The sequence below is a fragment of the Anguilla anguilla genome, chromosome 6, assembly GCF_013347855.1.
Source record: "Anguilla anguilla isolate fAngAng1 chromosome 6, fAngAng1.pri, whole genome shotgun sequence".
Classification (NCBI taxonomy): Eukaryota; Metazoa; Chordata; class Actinopteri; order Anguilliformes; family Anguillidae; genus Anguilla; species Anguilla anguilla.
This window is the reverse complement of record NC_049206.1, coordinates 43439438-43456644: the sequence shown is the minus strand read 5'-3', so window position 1 is coordinate 43456644 and position 17207 is coordinate 43439438. Positions and strand designations below refer to the sequence as shown.

The 17207-nt window shown below is 42.8% G+C and overlaps 1 protein-coding gene across 4 annotated transcripts in view; it reads right to left on the bottom strand.

The window, feature by feature from the left end:
• The window catches only part of LOC118230748 (serine/threonine-protein kinase PAK 6-like), a 32289-nt gene extending 17956 nt beyond the window's left edge, over window positions 1-14333 (bottom strand). Inside the window, exon 1 of one of the 4 annotated variants that reach the window (XM_035424033.1) lies at window positions 14084-14333. Coding sequence is in view for 1 of the 4 variants with exons in the window: in XM_035424030.1 (XP_035279921.1) it covers window positions 2129-2230 (102 nt within the window). In the remaining 3 variants the exon portion in view is untranslated. Of the gene's footprint in view, window positions 1-2128; window positions 2396-5348; window positions 6266-8353; window positions 9042-14083 lie in introns of those variants that run through there. The other 3 variants (XM_035424031.1, XM_035424032.1, XM_035424030.1) reach the window with 3 other exon arrangements.
• Between the last annotated feature and the right edge of the window lie 2874 nt (window positions 14334-17207).

The window sequence follows — 17207 nt, the reverse complement described above, 5'->3', positions numbered from 1 at the left end:
AAACTGGTAACCAGCTATGCTGGTTTATGCTGGTTTTCCCGACAGGGTGTGACAAATGACACATTACACTTTGTCATTACTTAGTCATCCTAAAATAAGCCAACATGCAAAAGCCCTCTGTGAAACAGTAAGTGCAAAGACCCATGATTCTGTAGGTTGTAGAACCATATTTAGAACATTAATAAATGACCTGAAGTAATCACTGTCTGTGAGTTTATCAGTCTCTTAAATCGCACTAGAGGAATTCTGGCCCATTCCTCCATAATTGCTCCAGCGAACTGATGTTTGAGGGCATTCATTAATGCACAGCTCTCTTAAGGTCCCAATGGGGATGAGGTCCAGACTTTGACTTAGCCATTCCAAAACTGCCATTCTTTTCGTCACCAACCATCCAGTGTATCACTGGTGCGCTTAGGGTCATTGTCCTGTTGCATGATCCACTTCCTTCCAAGTTTTGGCTGTCAAAACAGATGGTCTCACTTTTTCCTCCAGAATACGCTAAGAGGAATTCATGATGGTCCAGGTGGTTGCCAACTAGACATATTGTGGTTTAGGCTAGCTATTACTTCCTCTCTTCTCCAGCACCCCCGAGGACCGGCCGCTTTTCCCGAGGCAGGTGCTACCTGCAACACTCGTAGTTCTCGCATCTGTGCATGCAGGTTTTAGCAAGGAACATGGCAACCAAGGGAACGGCTCTGACAAACAGAGAGATGACCACTATCAAAAAAACTGGTATGAAAGTGGGTCAGTCCTCAGTAGTACTCTAATTCTTTAGCCCTAATCTCGAAACACATGGAGGGTCTGGAGTTGCATATATCACAGTGTCTGATACAGGTCTGCTTAAAGGGCTGCTCTCATGATATTACAACGATATTTGTATTTGTATAGTATCTTTCCAAACGGATCTTGTAACATCTAACAGAGAAGGTGGGAAATTCAACTCAACAACCAACAAATAGCACCCACCTGGGTGAATGCACTTCTTCAGTTACCTGTTTTTTCTACTTTAATCTATTAGTAGGAGTTTAATATTTTTTAAATATTCCCAGTGCCAATTATTTTAAATCCTAAGACATTAAACCTGTTGTCGGATGGAGCAAACATGGATGCAAGCTGACAACCATACTGCTGTAACGTTGCTTTCCTACAGTCTTCCTCGGGACAAGAGGAACTTTTACAGTGCTAGAACAGCGGCACACATTGAGACAGCAGAGTCAAATATTGAGTCATGCAGCATGCAATCATATAGGCCAATCAATATTTACTCTACGACAAAAGGGGAGACCCTACAGAGACAGGCTGTCAGCAGGTGGTGTGGAAAGAGCACGAGAGATATCATACTGGACCGTAAAGCTGAAATCTAGTCATCATAGACAGACAAATAGGTCAGCATTGAAAATCTGAGTAATATGTCACAATATCCAACAGCATACCCCTTAGTAGTCCATGTCACCATCGTTTTACCCTGTTCCAGAATCGCAATTAGGGATGACAGGTGTTTCATTGATAGAGATTCCTTCGTTCAAAATTATATTAGGCTATCATAAACTAATGTTTAGCAGCATAGAAATCCCTATTACGCATCCCTATTCGCGTGTCCAGCGATTAATGTTCAGGACTATAGAGGTTCGTTTAATTAAACTAGCCCCATTAAATTATTAAATGTAGTTGTCCCTCTCGGCTCCGGACAGCATTGTAGCACCTGTTAAAAAGAAAAATGTCCTAATCACATGCACTGATCCGGAATTCATTAAATTGCCAATGAGTGTCTCAAAAACGTTGAGTGTCTACAAAACGGATTGGCTGTAATCTCATATTCTGAATACATATGTAGCACCCACGAACTATATGGACTCGATCTGATGCTGGTTAGGGAAAAAACGCATTAGCCACTTTATTTAACTGAGTCCAATCGACAAAATAGCTGTCAATGAAGATTTGAGCAACTAAAGATTTTATTCTGGCAGAAGCTGACAGACAATAGTAGCCTATACACCAAATCAATATCTTGGTTTACAAGTATCCACTAATACATACTGATATATTTACATGGCAATTGTAACCTTTTCAATTTCAGAAAAGAAGCTGTCGCATCACTAGTATGGAGAATTAGTAAATTATTTTTTACCGCTCTTTCCAAGAGGAATGACAGGTGATGCACGCTTTCCCCAAAATAGCGAGCCGCTCCAGGCTGACTGTTACCGGAGGAAAATCCAGGGCAGTATGCCATTCCCAGAGGAGATAGAGCTTTGCCAGCCCTGGATCATCAGAGATGAGCCGCAGTCAGTGCTCCTCGCTTAGACGCTACACGAAACTACTAACAGCGAGCGTGTGCACTGCGCAGTTTCTCCGAGCACCGTGCGTCATCCATGCAGTGAGTTCTGGCATAAATCGAAGGTGTCAACCAGAGAAAGGACGAGAGAAGGAGAGGGAATCGACATATTTATCCTAATTTTTCACTCTCTGCCACAAGCCCTGTCAAATGTCCCTTTCCCGCTTATTTCTGATGATAAAGTTTACGTGTTATGTCACATCTGCTTGCAAATGTTTAATGACTGAAATATTGCGTAGCACAAGGTCGGTATAGTATCGGGTGTAGGTTATTTCTTAGCTGAACGCGTTGTAATACGTAGCATAAGAATGTAAAGAATGTCCTTATCAGAATTAGTTTTAATTTGAGAAAATTTCAAAAGCGTTGGCAGTGTTTTATTTCTTATCGCTTATGGAAACCAAATCACGAAGACATACATCTTTACATTTGTATTCACGCTATACAGGCTGCAGTTCCAGAAATAGAAAATCATAAGACATTTGGTCATAAATGAGTAATTTGACACTATTTGATAATATCCATAGGATAAATGTGCCCACTGCCTCATAAATAGCTACAAGAAGCCTTTCCATTGTGTATCAAGTATTTCTCTCATGCATAAATCAAACCAGGTTGATCTGTATCACCTGAGGTACCATGGAAGCTATGCTCAGAGGATTAAGTGTGCCGGTCTGGTTCCTGCTCTGTAATGGGAATGGGGTCAGCTTGCGTTCAGTGAATTATTATTCCTGAAAAATGGACAGTAATTGGCAATTTTTTTGAAATAGCAGGTAGGTAACTGGGCTTTGACTTGGAGGTTGCTGGTTCGATTACCACATGAGGCACTGCCATCGTACTTTTGAGCAAGGTGTTTTACCTGAATTTCTTCCGGTTGAACATCTTAAAAGTTCATGAATAAAATAAGCTGCATAGATCACTCTGCATAAGTGTAGCAAATGCACTTAAGGTCTGGATGGAGGCTTTGTTCAATTAAAAAAAAAAAACCCTTTGCTACCCTTTTACTAAACCAGTGTTTTCATAAAAATATTACAATGACATACTGAACGAACTGGTTCATAACTGCTTTTTTTGGATAGTTTTCAATGACAGGCTGTGGGTATTGGATGCCTTTGATGATATAAGATAATTTAATTTTCTTTCTTTTCCTTAAATGCAAACAGAGAACAAGTGCAGGCACGAGCCTTGGGTTTGAGGTGTCCTTTTGTTTCTGTTTTGACAAGATCCTGTTGAGATATTTTTGCGCAGTTTTCAACCTGCCTCATAAGGTGGGTCATTTAGCAAGGAGGAGCCCTGTATTGATGACCCTGGTCTGCAGTTGTACTCTGGGGGAGTGGAGGGTCTCTTCCATAACTATTAGGTTCGTACAGAGTAAGGAGATTCACATCCATGTAGTTTAATGGCAACAGAAACAAAGAAGGATGAGTGTATCTTGCATGGTGCCATGTAAACAGCCTTTTAAGGGATTGTGAAATCATTTTTACGGTGTTTTCCGAATTGGCTCGATTGGGCCTTTCTTTTGGATTTTGGATTACCTCTGGAAAATGTCTATTGCGAAGTATTATATGACATCCAATTCGCAAGTTTCCTTCTAGAAAAATGAAGCTGATTTATTGATTGATTGATTGATTGATTGAAATTGATTGACAGCATCGAGTTATCTCTTATTGTCGTCGACCTCTTCTCTATTATCTGTGATACAAAACCACTACGTACAGAGATAGAGAACTTCCTCTATTACGGTTATACTAAAGCCCCCTCCCCCACCACCACCAAAAAGTCCAACTAAGCTTGTTTTTATGCTGCAGGCAGTAAAGAAAACATCCTCACTCTGTATAATTAAAGATACCCCTGCCTTCCACTGGCCCTTAAACAGTCTCCCTCAGGGTAGATAAAGACGCATCACCGGGCTGCATTCGTGAGACAGAATGAATGGACTTCTGAAAGCTTTATCGATTAACAAAGTGGGCCGGCCTTGCCTTCGGCCCAGGGCAGCATCCGCTGCAAATGCAGTATATCAAATCTCTGCCCTTTCGTCGCTCTTGCCTCGTGCGAGAAAATTGGCAGGATTTTCATAATTTTGAAAGCAATTCTGTTATTCGACTGTGCGTATCGCTTTGCATCAGCTCACCCAATATGCCCTTCGCCTCCCTCAAACAAGAAAAACATCTCCGCTTTCACATAAATGAAGGTCACAAATCTTTGAAATGCTCAGTAAAAGGCTTGCGGGTATCTGGCTCAACCTTGACCTATTTAACCACTATAAAATATCGACACTAGCCATTGTTTGAGAGACTTCATTTTGTTGACAGAATTTCGTTGTGTTATTCTTGTCTGGGTATTGATGTGGCTCTTCTCTCTCTTTCTCCCTCTGTCTATTTATTCTCCTATTCAGGCTGTGACTAAGCCTCACCAGTCCTAAGAGCTATGCTCATTCAAACTTGTTGGTGAGGCTTTCTGCTTAGAAAAGGCTGTCCCAGAACTGGAATGAGGATTTTGAAGTCAGACATACTTTTATGTTTTATTCCATTTCGGGACTGGAGAAACTCACATTGGTCACCACACTGTAAACAATTACAAATGGGCTTCTCTTGCGGGTGAAATACACAAAAAAAGTTTTTTTAAAGTTTTGAGATTAAAAAATATGTAATTCTGCAAATTTGTGTTTGGACACCAGGGGTGCCTACTGCTTCATGTTTCAGAGTAATAGGGTATTTGGAACAGACGATGTCACTGGCTGCTCCTAGATGGCACACATTCGCTTGGACTTTCACCCCAGCACTTCTCCCAGTGGGAAGCAAGCGCTCTACAGTCCCACATTTCCACAAGCATGCTGAAAAGCTGGGAATAATCATCAGCAGAAGCAGTATCCAAAAACATTTGGCACAACAGTCAAAACTTCCTACGATTTCAGATGTGGAAACAGCTTATTCATTATCATCAACTAATCTACATAATCTACAAAAAAGAAAGAAGAGATTAAGCCAAGCACGGAATGGGGCAGCCGTTACTTTCTCACCTGGCTACAGGTATTGTGTCATCCAGGACTGGCAGTCAGAGAGGACGGGGGGAGGGTGAAGCGGGGAAGGCCGGTCCTTTTGGTGCATGCTGCCCCAGTTACATTTCAAAACTTCCCTTGCCTGCCCCGCCGGTGGTCTTTCGCGTCTGCGTCACACAGGCTAACCTCTCCTCTGCTGCTTCACTGCTCCGTGTCCTTAGCCAGTGCAATCTGGCTTCTTTCCCCCCAATTCTCCGCCCTCCTCCCCGACCGCTGGAGCAAAAGAAGAGGGAGTCCGACTGTCGCGAACGAATTAGAAACGCAGACCGTCTCCCTGTATTGAGCCACGGAGCATGCGAGCGAGGGCTGAGCCTGCAGACACACTCGCAGTCACACGCAGGTGCTCGGAACACCTTACGGTACATACCCACACCTACTCACACAGTGTGCTCTCGCACTGCAGGCTGCTGCTTGCCTGAAAGAGGAGTTAACTCCTCCCTCGGTGCCGAGAGACAGGACGGCAGCTGAAAAACTCCCCGCCGGAGGTTATTCATCCTAGCGGCGCGGCTAATTACACGTCCCGCGCCGACCTACCCGGGATGGGCCGAATCAACTGCAGGGCCCAACCATCCGGGGGAGGGTCAGAGCCGATCCTAAAAACCAAACAGAACGGCTGTCTCGCCTTTCTTCTCTCTTTCAATATTATTGCATACCTCTTTGTCTCCATCCCCTTTTTTTTATCTATTTGTGCTCCCTTCCTCTTTCACCCCCATTGATAACCATGTTTTTTTCCTTCCTTGTTCTCTCATTTAGTTCTTCACCCGCCCTTGCTCTCTCTCTCTCTCCACCACAGTTGTAATGTCTCTCTTCCTTCCACTGTCTGTTTTTTTCTCTCCCTCCCTCCTCTCCCTCAGGATGTCCTTGCAGAGTGATAGAGTGTGGCAATACCTGGCTCTGCCAAGTCTGACCTCTGAAGATAAAAATAAAGAAAGAACACAGGACACAATTAGCCCCTCCTCCTCCTCCACCTTTCCCCCTCCCCAACTCATGATCTGTCACCTGTGATTGGTTGACTCAAGGTAAACCATCAGTCCTACCTAGTAACATTTGAAGCAACTGAAAGCAAAGTGGTAGAGCCATTTTCTCCTCCCGCTCTGAGTTCACTCAAGAGAAATTACAGTATGGCACTTTGGAATAACTATTTCCTAATTCAGCTGATGTAAATTACCCAAGGGTCAAATACACTCTCTCTGCACAACACTGTTGCCATTTTTAGCATGCTCAGGTGTGTCTCTAAGTTTTCTTGTAAATAACATTGTGGAATATTAGAACAAATAGCATTTCATTTTATGAAAATAAAGTAAAATGGGCTCGGCCAAAAGGGTTGGGCATACCGAACACACACCGAGCCTATGGCCCTTATTAGACTGATTTATAAACACTATGTATGTCCAACCAAAGCATTCCCTCGCGTTTTTGCATATAGGTTTGGGAGCCTAACGAAGTTTAAACTGGGATCAAACTGACAGGAACAGAACGTGTGCGCTAATGTGCACCCGCACACTCCACACGCTGGGGAAGGTGTTAAAATCCATTAGTCTTGATAATAGCAGGGAGAACAATTATGAGGCCGGCCTGGAGCGATTTATGTCTTCATCATGATGTTCCCTGCTGAAATGGCAGATGATGGTTTTACCCCCTCACCCCGCTTGCCTCGGTTGTTAGCGGAAGCAAATGTGAGAGGGGCACTCCAACACCTCCTCCCCCTCTCACAGCGCAAGATGGCTGTCACCATGTTCTGTCTCACACCTTCAGTAATGTTGACTTTTGGCCTTTTTTTGCAGGTGGAGGGGGGGTGGGGGGGGGTAGGAGGGAATTACTCACCACATTCTCAAAGTTAATTATGCTCTACTTTAACTGCAAACCCATGCAAAAAGAGGCATATCACAAAATGTTGTAACAATAGTTAAAATATCATGTATATTTCATGCAACTAATATCATACTCAAATATTTCAGTTTTTACTGTATTGTATATTTATTACAAGTGTTTATATTATCTGCATTAAAAATCATATGTGCATGTGACAGTAACTGACAATAAATAATAGCACATTAAATATGCAGTAAATTCTTGGCATTGCCAAATATGAACGCAGCTGAATTCCAAATATTAGTAAGGCATTGTGGTACACCTGCCAGTTAATAGCAGTGTGGAGTTGTGTTTGAGGATGCCTCCAGGTTAAGAGAGGGTTGTTGGTTTCAGTGAGGAAGGGATGCTGGCAGTGCATCCATGAGGAAGACATCTGAATGACTAAGTAAATTCCCCCACTGGATAAAGGGAAGCCAAGTGTCACCCTGGATTAGAGCTTGTCGAGAGTAAAAAGGCTAATGTTGCCTTATTAGGAAATCGCCTGCACATAGAAGAGAAGAAATAAGTCCTTACAAGTTTTTTGCCTGCTGACTGATAGGGCTAAAAGACCCAGTAACATAATGATGGCAGGATTTAAAATATGAGTATTTGCACCCCACGGCTGAGTGGGATCAGCTGCCTTAAAGGGCCAGACACACTACATGGCTATGTAAACCCTCATTGCAAATATCTTGTTTTTCATTCTCACAGCAGGAAAGGTTATTTCAAAGCTTTTAGTTCAAAATAAGAAGCAATGAAGTTCATTTTTTATATGAAAGACTTAGTGGAATCAAAGTGTCCTTGAAAACTTTTAAATCTTAATTTGACATTTAAATTGATTTTTTTTACTTAATAAAAACTTGGAAACCAAGATATTTAATTTCAAGCATTTGTACATTATCTTCAAAAACAAATGTTTCTCTGTTATATTCACTCCATAGCGTGGATAAAGTCCATTCTAGCCAACTTTGTCATTCTACTGACATAGTGCTCCAACTCTGTAAACAACAGTCAAGCCACCAAACAGCTGTGAATTAATTTCTGTCTGAGCCTTCCAAACATGCTTTGATAGAAAGCCTTTTTCTGCTCCCTGTACATGAATGCTTTTCACTTACCAGAAACTGATCCAGATCTGTCTTTTTAATTGAGCAGGGCTGCCAGTGTTACCCTGGGGGATTGGCTGTGGTCAGGCTTTGGACTTCAGCAACCACACCACCACGCTGACTTCACCTGGGCAACCGCCCCGGTCCCTCACACAGCTGTCAGGGGAGCCGCTTAGCCAGTTTGTCGCGCGCCTTCTGCCGAACAGTCCCGATTTGACTCTCAAATGTGTCGCCCTGCTTCCTTTTACGTTTCACGTACCCTCGTACGCTTTTCGCCGCCTTGTGCTTCCTGTCCACGACAAAGCTACTTCGCAGTTAAGAGTTGCTTAAAAGTTGCTTCACGCCAAATTTTGCCCCGAACCAAGTCGGGGAGGAAAAAAACCACCGCTTCAGCTGAAAAATGACAGTGCAGGGCCAAGCGAGCCCATGCTGTGCCTACACTTTTCTCCAAAACAATCGAAATCTAACATGAAGAAATATTTCTTGCAGCTGCATGGACATTGAGCATATTTGGTTTGCCTCCAAAAAACGTTCCAGTTCCCTCCCTATAAACAGCTTGACGCCCACCGTGAGGTCTGCTTACAGTCGCTGGGCGTGAACCCAGGGAAACTCACGAGATTGTCATCTGGAGTATGCTCAACTGGGGGAAGCTGCAGACAGCCAAGCAGAAAAACTGTTATCTTTTACGACATTGCCTGTCACTTACCCTGAGTACCCCGCGCTTCCTCTTATGCGCTGTTAATAGTACTGTTTTTCAGCCAAAACGTGATGCAAAATAACCAGCTTTATCTTTGCTATCCTTTTTAAAGCAAATTTATTTAAACTAACCAGCTCAACGTACAACGAACTTATTGAATACTAAACAAAATAAAAATGTAAATCTCCTGCAAACATCAATCTACAGCACTAAGCTTAAAACGTGCATTAAGGGAAATGCAGGATTTGCCTCCTGTCTGATGGCATTTATAGGTTGAACACAGACAATGCCTCTGGTCCTGCTGAAACATGTTGCCTGGGTTGAGAACCTTCCGGAAGAACTCCTGCCAAGCTGTCACGTCTGTGTCTCTGCTAAGAGCAAACCCGACACGTGGTGAGCCACGATGCTCTGATGCAGCCTCCAGCTGACCAGTGGGAATGGGTGTGGCCATGTTTCTGCTCTGAATCCTCCTCCACAAGCTGCATACGTCCTGACTTCAGCATTATGTGAACAGTCTCAGCAATCCAAAGGATTGTCCACCTGTCCATTTGAGATCACAGATGTCTTTAACATAGCATTAAATCGCAATGTACTTCATTGTGAAATTTGCTCTGCCTGCTCTGCTCATGTCAGCTCAGGGAGCTGAAGATTCCAGTTAATCCACGGGTCGTAAGCTCAGGCCCGGCTCCACAGCCGAAAAATCCAGGTTCGAGTCTGGGTTGTGCCATTAGCACACTGTGACAGGAATACCTGGTAGGGTGTAGAGGAGGGTGACAGGACACCCTGTCTGAGGTAGCTCTGGGATGCAGGAAAGTAGCCCTGGCATGATGTCACCTCTGGCTGTAGCTCCAGGCCAAGGCAGTAGGAGAAATCCGGAACATTCAGCACAACTGATTCCCCCTCACACTCATCTCTCTATGGAGGGAGAGCAACCACCATGTAAGATCAAATGCTTCTCTGTTTGCAGGGTCCTATTTTATTACTCAAAATTGTTTTGTGTACATTTTCTTTTTACTAAACTGTAGTGTCAATTCTAAACTTTTAGCCTTGCACATAGACCTCCCCTGGGTATGTGAACTGTTCTACAGAAACAAAGAGCACAAAACTAACAGTTACACTGGAGAGGCCTTCTACCAACATTTGCCTGAAGACAATTCCAACTCAAAAAACATTAACAAAAAAAAACTAAAAGCAGGAGACAAGTCATTCTGAACGCACTTGAAGAGAGAGCAGTTCTGGATTTGTGGTAGATATCTGTACATGGCATTGTGACCCTATTTCTTTGATGGCCTATCCCCAGTGCAGGGTCAGGTCAACTGTAATAAGAGACAGGAACCTAGGGGGCTGGAGGCACCCCTGGTGGGACAATCTACCAGTGTTTCAGGTCAAGTATGTCAGGGCGGAGGTTCCCGTGCACCAGGTGACACGCGTGCATCTGCTCCACCAGCTCCATCAGGTCAATTGCCAGGAGAGTGGCGCCATCTCGTTGCAGCCAAGACCTGGTCAGAAACTCCTAACCGTGAAACATTGGTCATTGGTAACCCAAACTACCTCTAAAACTTCCACTATGAGACTTCCACTAAGACTTTACTTGCATATTCTACAATCAACATTTTCCTTAACTATGACTAGTCTATAAATGCATTTATGAGCATTTCAGGAGTCTCCAGTTGAGGCGTCATCAAGCTGTACAGATGAAACAAATATAATTCTGTATTCTTCAAGTATTTAAAAAAAAATATATAAGTTTAGGTACGGGAAACTAGTGTGAAATCTATTTTAACATTATCCATGGTCTTAAATGGTTTAGAAAGTTTTACTGGACACAACACAGCTGATTAGCAGTTAGCTTTACTATATCAAATAAAGCATAAAATAGAATTAATAATAGCGATAATGTAATAAAAAAAAGCATCGTCACTTCAATGATTAACCGATCAGAATTGGTCCCACAAACTGATAAGCGAGTCTGAGTAAAAGCAGGATTGGACAACACCAGTGAGCGAATAATAGCAGCCATGAGTGACACCATCAGTGGTGATTTATGACCCAGGCCTCCCGTTAAGTTACCTGGAGACAGCATGTCATACTCATCGATAGTTGGCTAGGGGCCCAGTTTCCTGTAAATGCCAGGACAGGAAGTCAAATCCACTTCATCCAGAAGCCGTCCCCTGACACTCAAACTGCTGGGGTCCACCATCTCCACATCGGCAGGGAGACCCAATAAACCATTGTGATGATGCAATTTTTTAAGGCCTTGTTGAAGAAAGGTTTATTTGATCAGCCTGGGTCCCTTGGGTTGCCCCTGCATTACCGTCCCCCAGTACCTCATCAGGATCCCACAGATTACTAACTGTCACCAGAGTGAGATCCTTCTGTCCACTGATCAGAGCAGATTGGTGGCCCCAGAGGAACACTATGAGCAAATAAAAAAGTGCACGACAGGGGGATAGCTGCATGCCGGGATACAGCAGAAAGCCATACCCGTGAGGGTGTCAGCTGTGGAAGTCATCTTGTCGGTGGAGTCTGTGTTGCGCTGGGCCGGCTCCAGCTTGCTGTGGGGGGTTCGAGGCGTTCAGGCAAGAAAGTCTCCCCGGGGAGAAGGTGGAGGAGGCAGAGTGGCAGACCAAAGGGAAGCTTGTTAAGACATGGGATAAATGACAGGGATCTGGGGTGAGGGCTGGGTGATGTGCCTAAAGAAATCTAATCACAGTTCCTTCAGATATTTTGGGTGATACGCGATGCATATCATGACATTTCACCATGCCGGGACACGCCGAACACGCGACCACAGCCAAGCCAAAAATAAAAAACATGACAAGATAAAAAAGTATTCACAGTTTTGCTGCAGTTCTACTTCAATTAGCGATGAAATCGGTTGGTTGAAATATCACTACAGCTAATCAAGGATTTTGAAAGCAGTAAACACTAGTTAGAATGCTAGCAGGTTAGCAATAAAACCTAAAATAGCTGTTCAGAAAAGTCTAAAGAATAGTCTCCACGATATAATGGCTGAAACTGCACTGGGACTGACATAAAATCATCGTATGGCCCACCCCTACCTGGGATGCAGCTGCCTCCGACCTGATCTCAGCTATGCGTCCCCAAGCCCAGCTCTTTCTGTTAATCAATTTGTTACGTTCTAGAATGTTGTTGTTGTTATTGTTGTTGCTGTAGACATTTCTTTGGTTGTTGGTTGCTTGTGTTCTCCTGTGTGTCCCTTGTGTCGCCTCTGCTTCTGTCTCACCTCTTTTAATTCCGTCAGGTGGATTCATCCTGATATTCCCCAAATGGGTGAGTCAGTTTGTTAGATTTTATCCAATAAACACCACATTTGCTAGAGTGCATCACGGGGAACAAAGTTAACTGAATATCATTGTCACTGATCAGTCTGTCCTGGAACAAAATATCCAATAATTTCTTTTCACATAATTTTCTGGAATGTGACTAAAATGACTGGTCATTGAAAACAATTAATTCAGTTCCTTGCATATAGGAAGTTGTTATTTGAGTTGGAACAGCAGCCAATGCTAAAAGGGAGGCGGTAGGTGCTGCAGGCTGGGTTAGGGAAACCCTGAAAAGAATCAACAGGACAGAAACCGCACCTAACCTCCACCAGGGCAAAGTACCTGAGAGTCGGTGGTGAGGCCGCTTGTGAACTTGAGCAAGGCCAGGTCGCTCCCAGCAATGGCGTGGGGTCTGTAAGGGGTACAGGCTATCTGTGACACCGGAGCACAATTGCTTGTGCCCTCCGGGCTCGAGAAAAGCATCTCGTTTTGGCTTCTGCTAGTGGTGGAGCGCTCTCACAGGGGTTCCGTTCTCTCCAGAGCATACTGGGGAGGGTGAAGGGGTGGCACCTATTAGCAGTCTAACTTTCTTTTAATAAATATGGTTGGTGTCCCCATTTATATAATTTGGAAGTGACTGTACTAGAGATCAACCAATATTGTGTTTGTATGGGAAGATACCAATGTTTAAGAGAGCAGAATCAAGTTCTCATAAGATGGTTATTTAAGGGATAGTTTCAACTTCAGTGTTTTTCTTAGGCAAGAGAAAATCTTAAGCGATGTACTGAAGCATTTCTCAAAGGCGTGAAAAGCATTGAAAAAAGGATAAATTAGTGCTATAGGAAAACTGTTCCTATCCCCATTTTCAAAGACCGAGCAGGCACAGGTGCCCTACCACAAATAAAAATGAAGAAATTAGAATTTATATTTTTTCATGTGGAATGTACATTTACATTCTTTATGAAATTCTTCAGTAACTTACATGGCCTGAAATGGCTCCCAGGTGAAACTCTCATCAAATATGATAAACTGCAGGAAGTTTCAGAATCAGATCTGCATCCTGGCATATCAGGGGTTAATTAATTTAATTGAGGCTGCTTGTCTGATTCCCATGTGAACCACTATAACCTTGATCAAAGTGCTAAAGTATAATTACTTCAGTTAATATCTAACTGCATGAATTCACAGGGGCTAAAAACTAGGTTGTCCAAGTACATATGCATACCAAGCACATCATTTTCTGTAGCAAGACTGGTCAAACTCAGAACAGATCAGAATACAAGTAAAACATATGACTAGTCATTCGGGAAAACACTTCCTGATCACATCATCTGTCCCCACAGGGCTCACAAATACATCATATGAATAAACACACAATGCACTGAACGCACAATGCACTGAACAATGGACACCTGCTAAGGATGGGAAAAAATATTCAATTTCCAATATTGAACCATGAATTTTCTAATCTATTTCTAGTGTCAGTACAAAAAATGAACACATGACTATTGATGTAGGACAGCCAAAGTACCTTGTATTAATTTCTGACTGATTTTAAACCAGGAATCATTAACTTTAAATTAAATTTAATTCAAATTGTGGTTACATTCTCCAAAAGTGACAACTGATTGTCTCCTTAATATTACTTTCAAGTTTTTAACCCGATTATAACCATGAAATTGTAGCAAACACAATAGATCATTGTTCAGCAGACAGGGTGGGCATGTACAGTCATAAATATTTAGATCCGTGACTCACCTCATTCCTCTTTGCTAGGTTAAAGCAGGTTGTCCAGTAGCTAACATTAGACTACCAGGCAACATGAAATAAAGCAACATAAGCTAGGCTTTACTATCATATAGTAAACCTGCAGATAATGTTGTTACACCGAGCTACTGTGAACTAACATCAGACTCGACAGCAGTCTCAAATTCTAGACATTACTCCCCAAAAAAGAATCCCTATCCCTGCATATCTAAGCTTGAAAGCTATTTAGTTACTGCTAGTTAATAGTAGGCCTACTTATCAATCATTCACAAGTCTGTTCTGCGACAACAGGAAGTGTTGCAACAGGGAGGGGGATGAAGGGATAGAAGGCACCGCACCATGCCCGAGCACTAGCTTTTTAGCAAAGCCACATTGTTTTTGTAGATAATTGGTGAAGTCTTCTTCACGTAAATGAACACTACAAATATGAACTGCTTGGGTTATTGCAATAATGCAGTGCCTGTGGGCCTCCAGAAAGCCGTTTCTTGTGGGTCTCCTTATTATTTTTATTTTTATTTTTTTTTAAGAAAAAAGCTTATTTGTTTTTCTTACTCTAGAGAAAGTGAAATATTTAGGCATTTCCAACTTAGCCTCCCTACTCAGTGGCAAGATCATCACCTACATATTACAAGTAAAAAGGATTTCACCAGTCATAGCGTTTTAGTGATACACTAAATTGTACCCAATTATCCCCGCCCACTGAAAACCTGACATTTAACCAAGGGAGAAAGCAAGACAGTCTCACAGGCTTTTTCATGTTTTTTTGCAAGAATCATTAAAAATTATCTCGGGCCCATTTGTGAATGCTGAGCAACTTGGTTAGAAGTTACTGGGAGGTCATTTTGGCATCAAATAATGAAGATCTTTGCTGAGATTCCACCTGGGATTTGAACATAAAAGCATGGTTTATGGTCTCTTTCATTAACCATGGTGCTACACTCCCAGATTTAAGACAGGAGAAAGAATCTATATTTTCACTACAACAGCTGCAAGCAGTATATCTTGTGGTGACATCAGCAAATACTGACACTTCTGATGGCCAATCTACAATGGGTTGGAAGTGTTTCTTTCTTGGGGCTGTGACCACAGCACTGTGATCAAACATGCAAAGTTGGGACCTCTGAAAGAATGTGGATAAAAATTAATCATTATACACATTAATTATATAAATTATTACAGAGGTGTATTTGAGACATGCGCACTAATGTGAATAAGAGACTTAATGGTCTGTACACTGTATTTATGGATCAAAGAGTGAGTTCATATCACACCATGACTTGGGTCCCTTGTTCAAGTATGAGGTCATTCTCCTTTGTGCAGAAACTGGGTGAAGCCACGCTTGGTATTGACTTGTGTTTGAAAGGCTCCGGGCATGAAGCTCCAGGCGGGTTCTCATTAAACACTGCCATCGGATTGGTCTGACCATTGTGAGTGGCAGCAGGTTTCTGTACGTTCAGGGCTTGATTGTGACCTGTTGCGAGCAAGTACAACATAAAGCGATGAAGAAAGATGATGAATGAAAAGCACAGCACCTGGATTGTGATGACATGAATGCCCTCATGCAAAGTAAAAAAAGTTACAAAATGATCAGCCAAAGCTTACAGCTGACAGAGGCCAAAACCTGATTGAGCGGTTGGGGTTCAACCGCCTTTTTCTTCCCCCTAAGTTCCAGGTTCATCAGGGAGGTTCCCTGGGGCAGTACTGGCCTAATGCCTAGTTTTTGTATCCCTGTGTCCTCTGCAGCAGAATTTGTTTGAGGAGACACAAATGCCTGAAAAATTCTTTGGGAACCAATCAGAATACAATCGCTTAGGTGTCCAAAAATGGGTAGCTCATAACCAGTATGGGGAAAAGTACCTACCTATGAGACTGTCGCAGTTTACCAAAGGGTTCTGCTCTGCACTTAATGCCATCCTGATATATAGCAGCTGCATTTTTGTAATTGCTGCGTTCCTCCAGTTCCTCTGACCAGACGACTGCAGAATGCAGCCTTCGTGACTCCGAACTGTTGAGCATTCATGTATCCGTACACATCCAGCGGCTTTGTGCTATTCTCTGCCTGTGAATGCATGTGAATAAAAGGAGGAATGCTTCATACTTCCCAAAAGGAACTGCATGCTTGACATAATACGATTTAAAAGATGTGACGAACACACGATGTCCCTTTAGAGCCACTCGCTAATTTGATCCAGAAGTTGACGTAGCGGGCATCACTGCAGAATCCTTTCATCTACAAAGTGTGAAACAGCCCACTCCAAAACGGCAGAATAGTTACTTTCTTTCCCACCCTGAGGGAGACTCTGCAGTGTCCATCTTCTATACCTGCACATGGGAAGCACACAGTACATGCAGAGGTGCACCACCTGCTGGACATGACTGGGAAGGACTGGAAACCAGTGAGAGATATTCTCTACCGCACGACAAATTTATTTAAGTAAAAACAGTTAATGACACAGTTCAGCATCTATTTGGACATTTTTAAGCTTCAATCACCTGTCCCAAATGTGTAGGGGGTCATCTCCACAGTACTTTTGGAGCGGTTTTAATGGAAAGATATTATTATTTTCTTCTTAAAAAATAACTCAGAGGGTCATGAAATACAAATAGAGATAACACTTGTAATGCATAGCAGTCTGAACTAGCCAAGGCTTTTACTAGGACTAACTTAGCACACTTAGTGGAAGCTACCTGTTGGTCCAACCAGCACATATTAAAACCAGGACTGACCCAGATAGCAATTCTTTAGACCTATTGTTGCCATCTCTGATTTTTAAATGAATAAATTATTTTACAAAATGTAATGGTGGTTGCTCTTTGAGAACAGGTTCACAATGTCACGACTAAACAGCTTGATTGGGATACGATGGCTGCATCATTATCCGTACGCTCGCTGTTCTTGAATTGTAGTGGTGCTGGATCCCTGGCGCTGCTCAAGGTCTGGATGAAACATTGAGGTCACCCTTGCCTGTTTCATTGGCTGGATCGTTTCTGTACACTCCCAAGATGCTCCTCCCTCCTCAGCCATAGCAACACTGACAGTGTGAGACTAAGGCAAGAAAAGGCCCTTGATGTAGAAACAGACCAGGGCATATTGCATATGTCCTACTGTAACAAA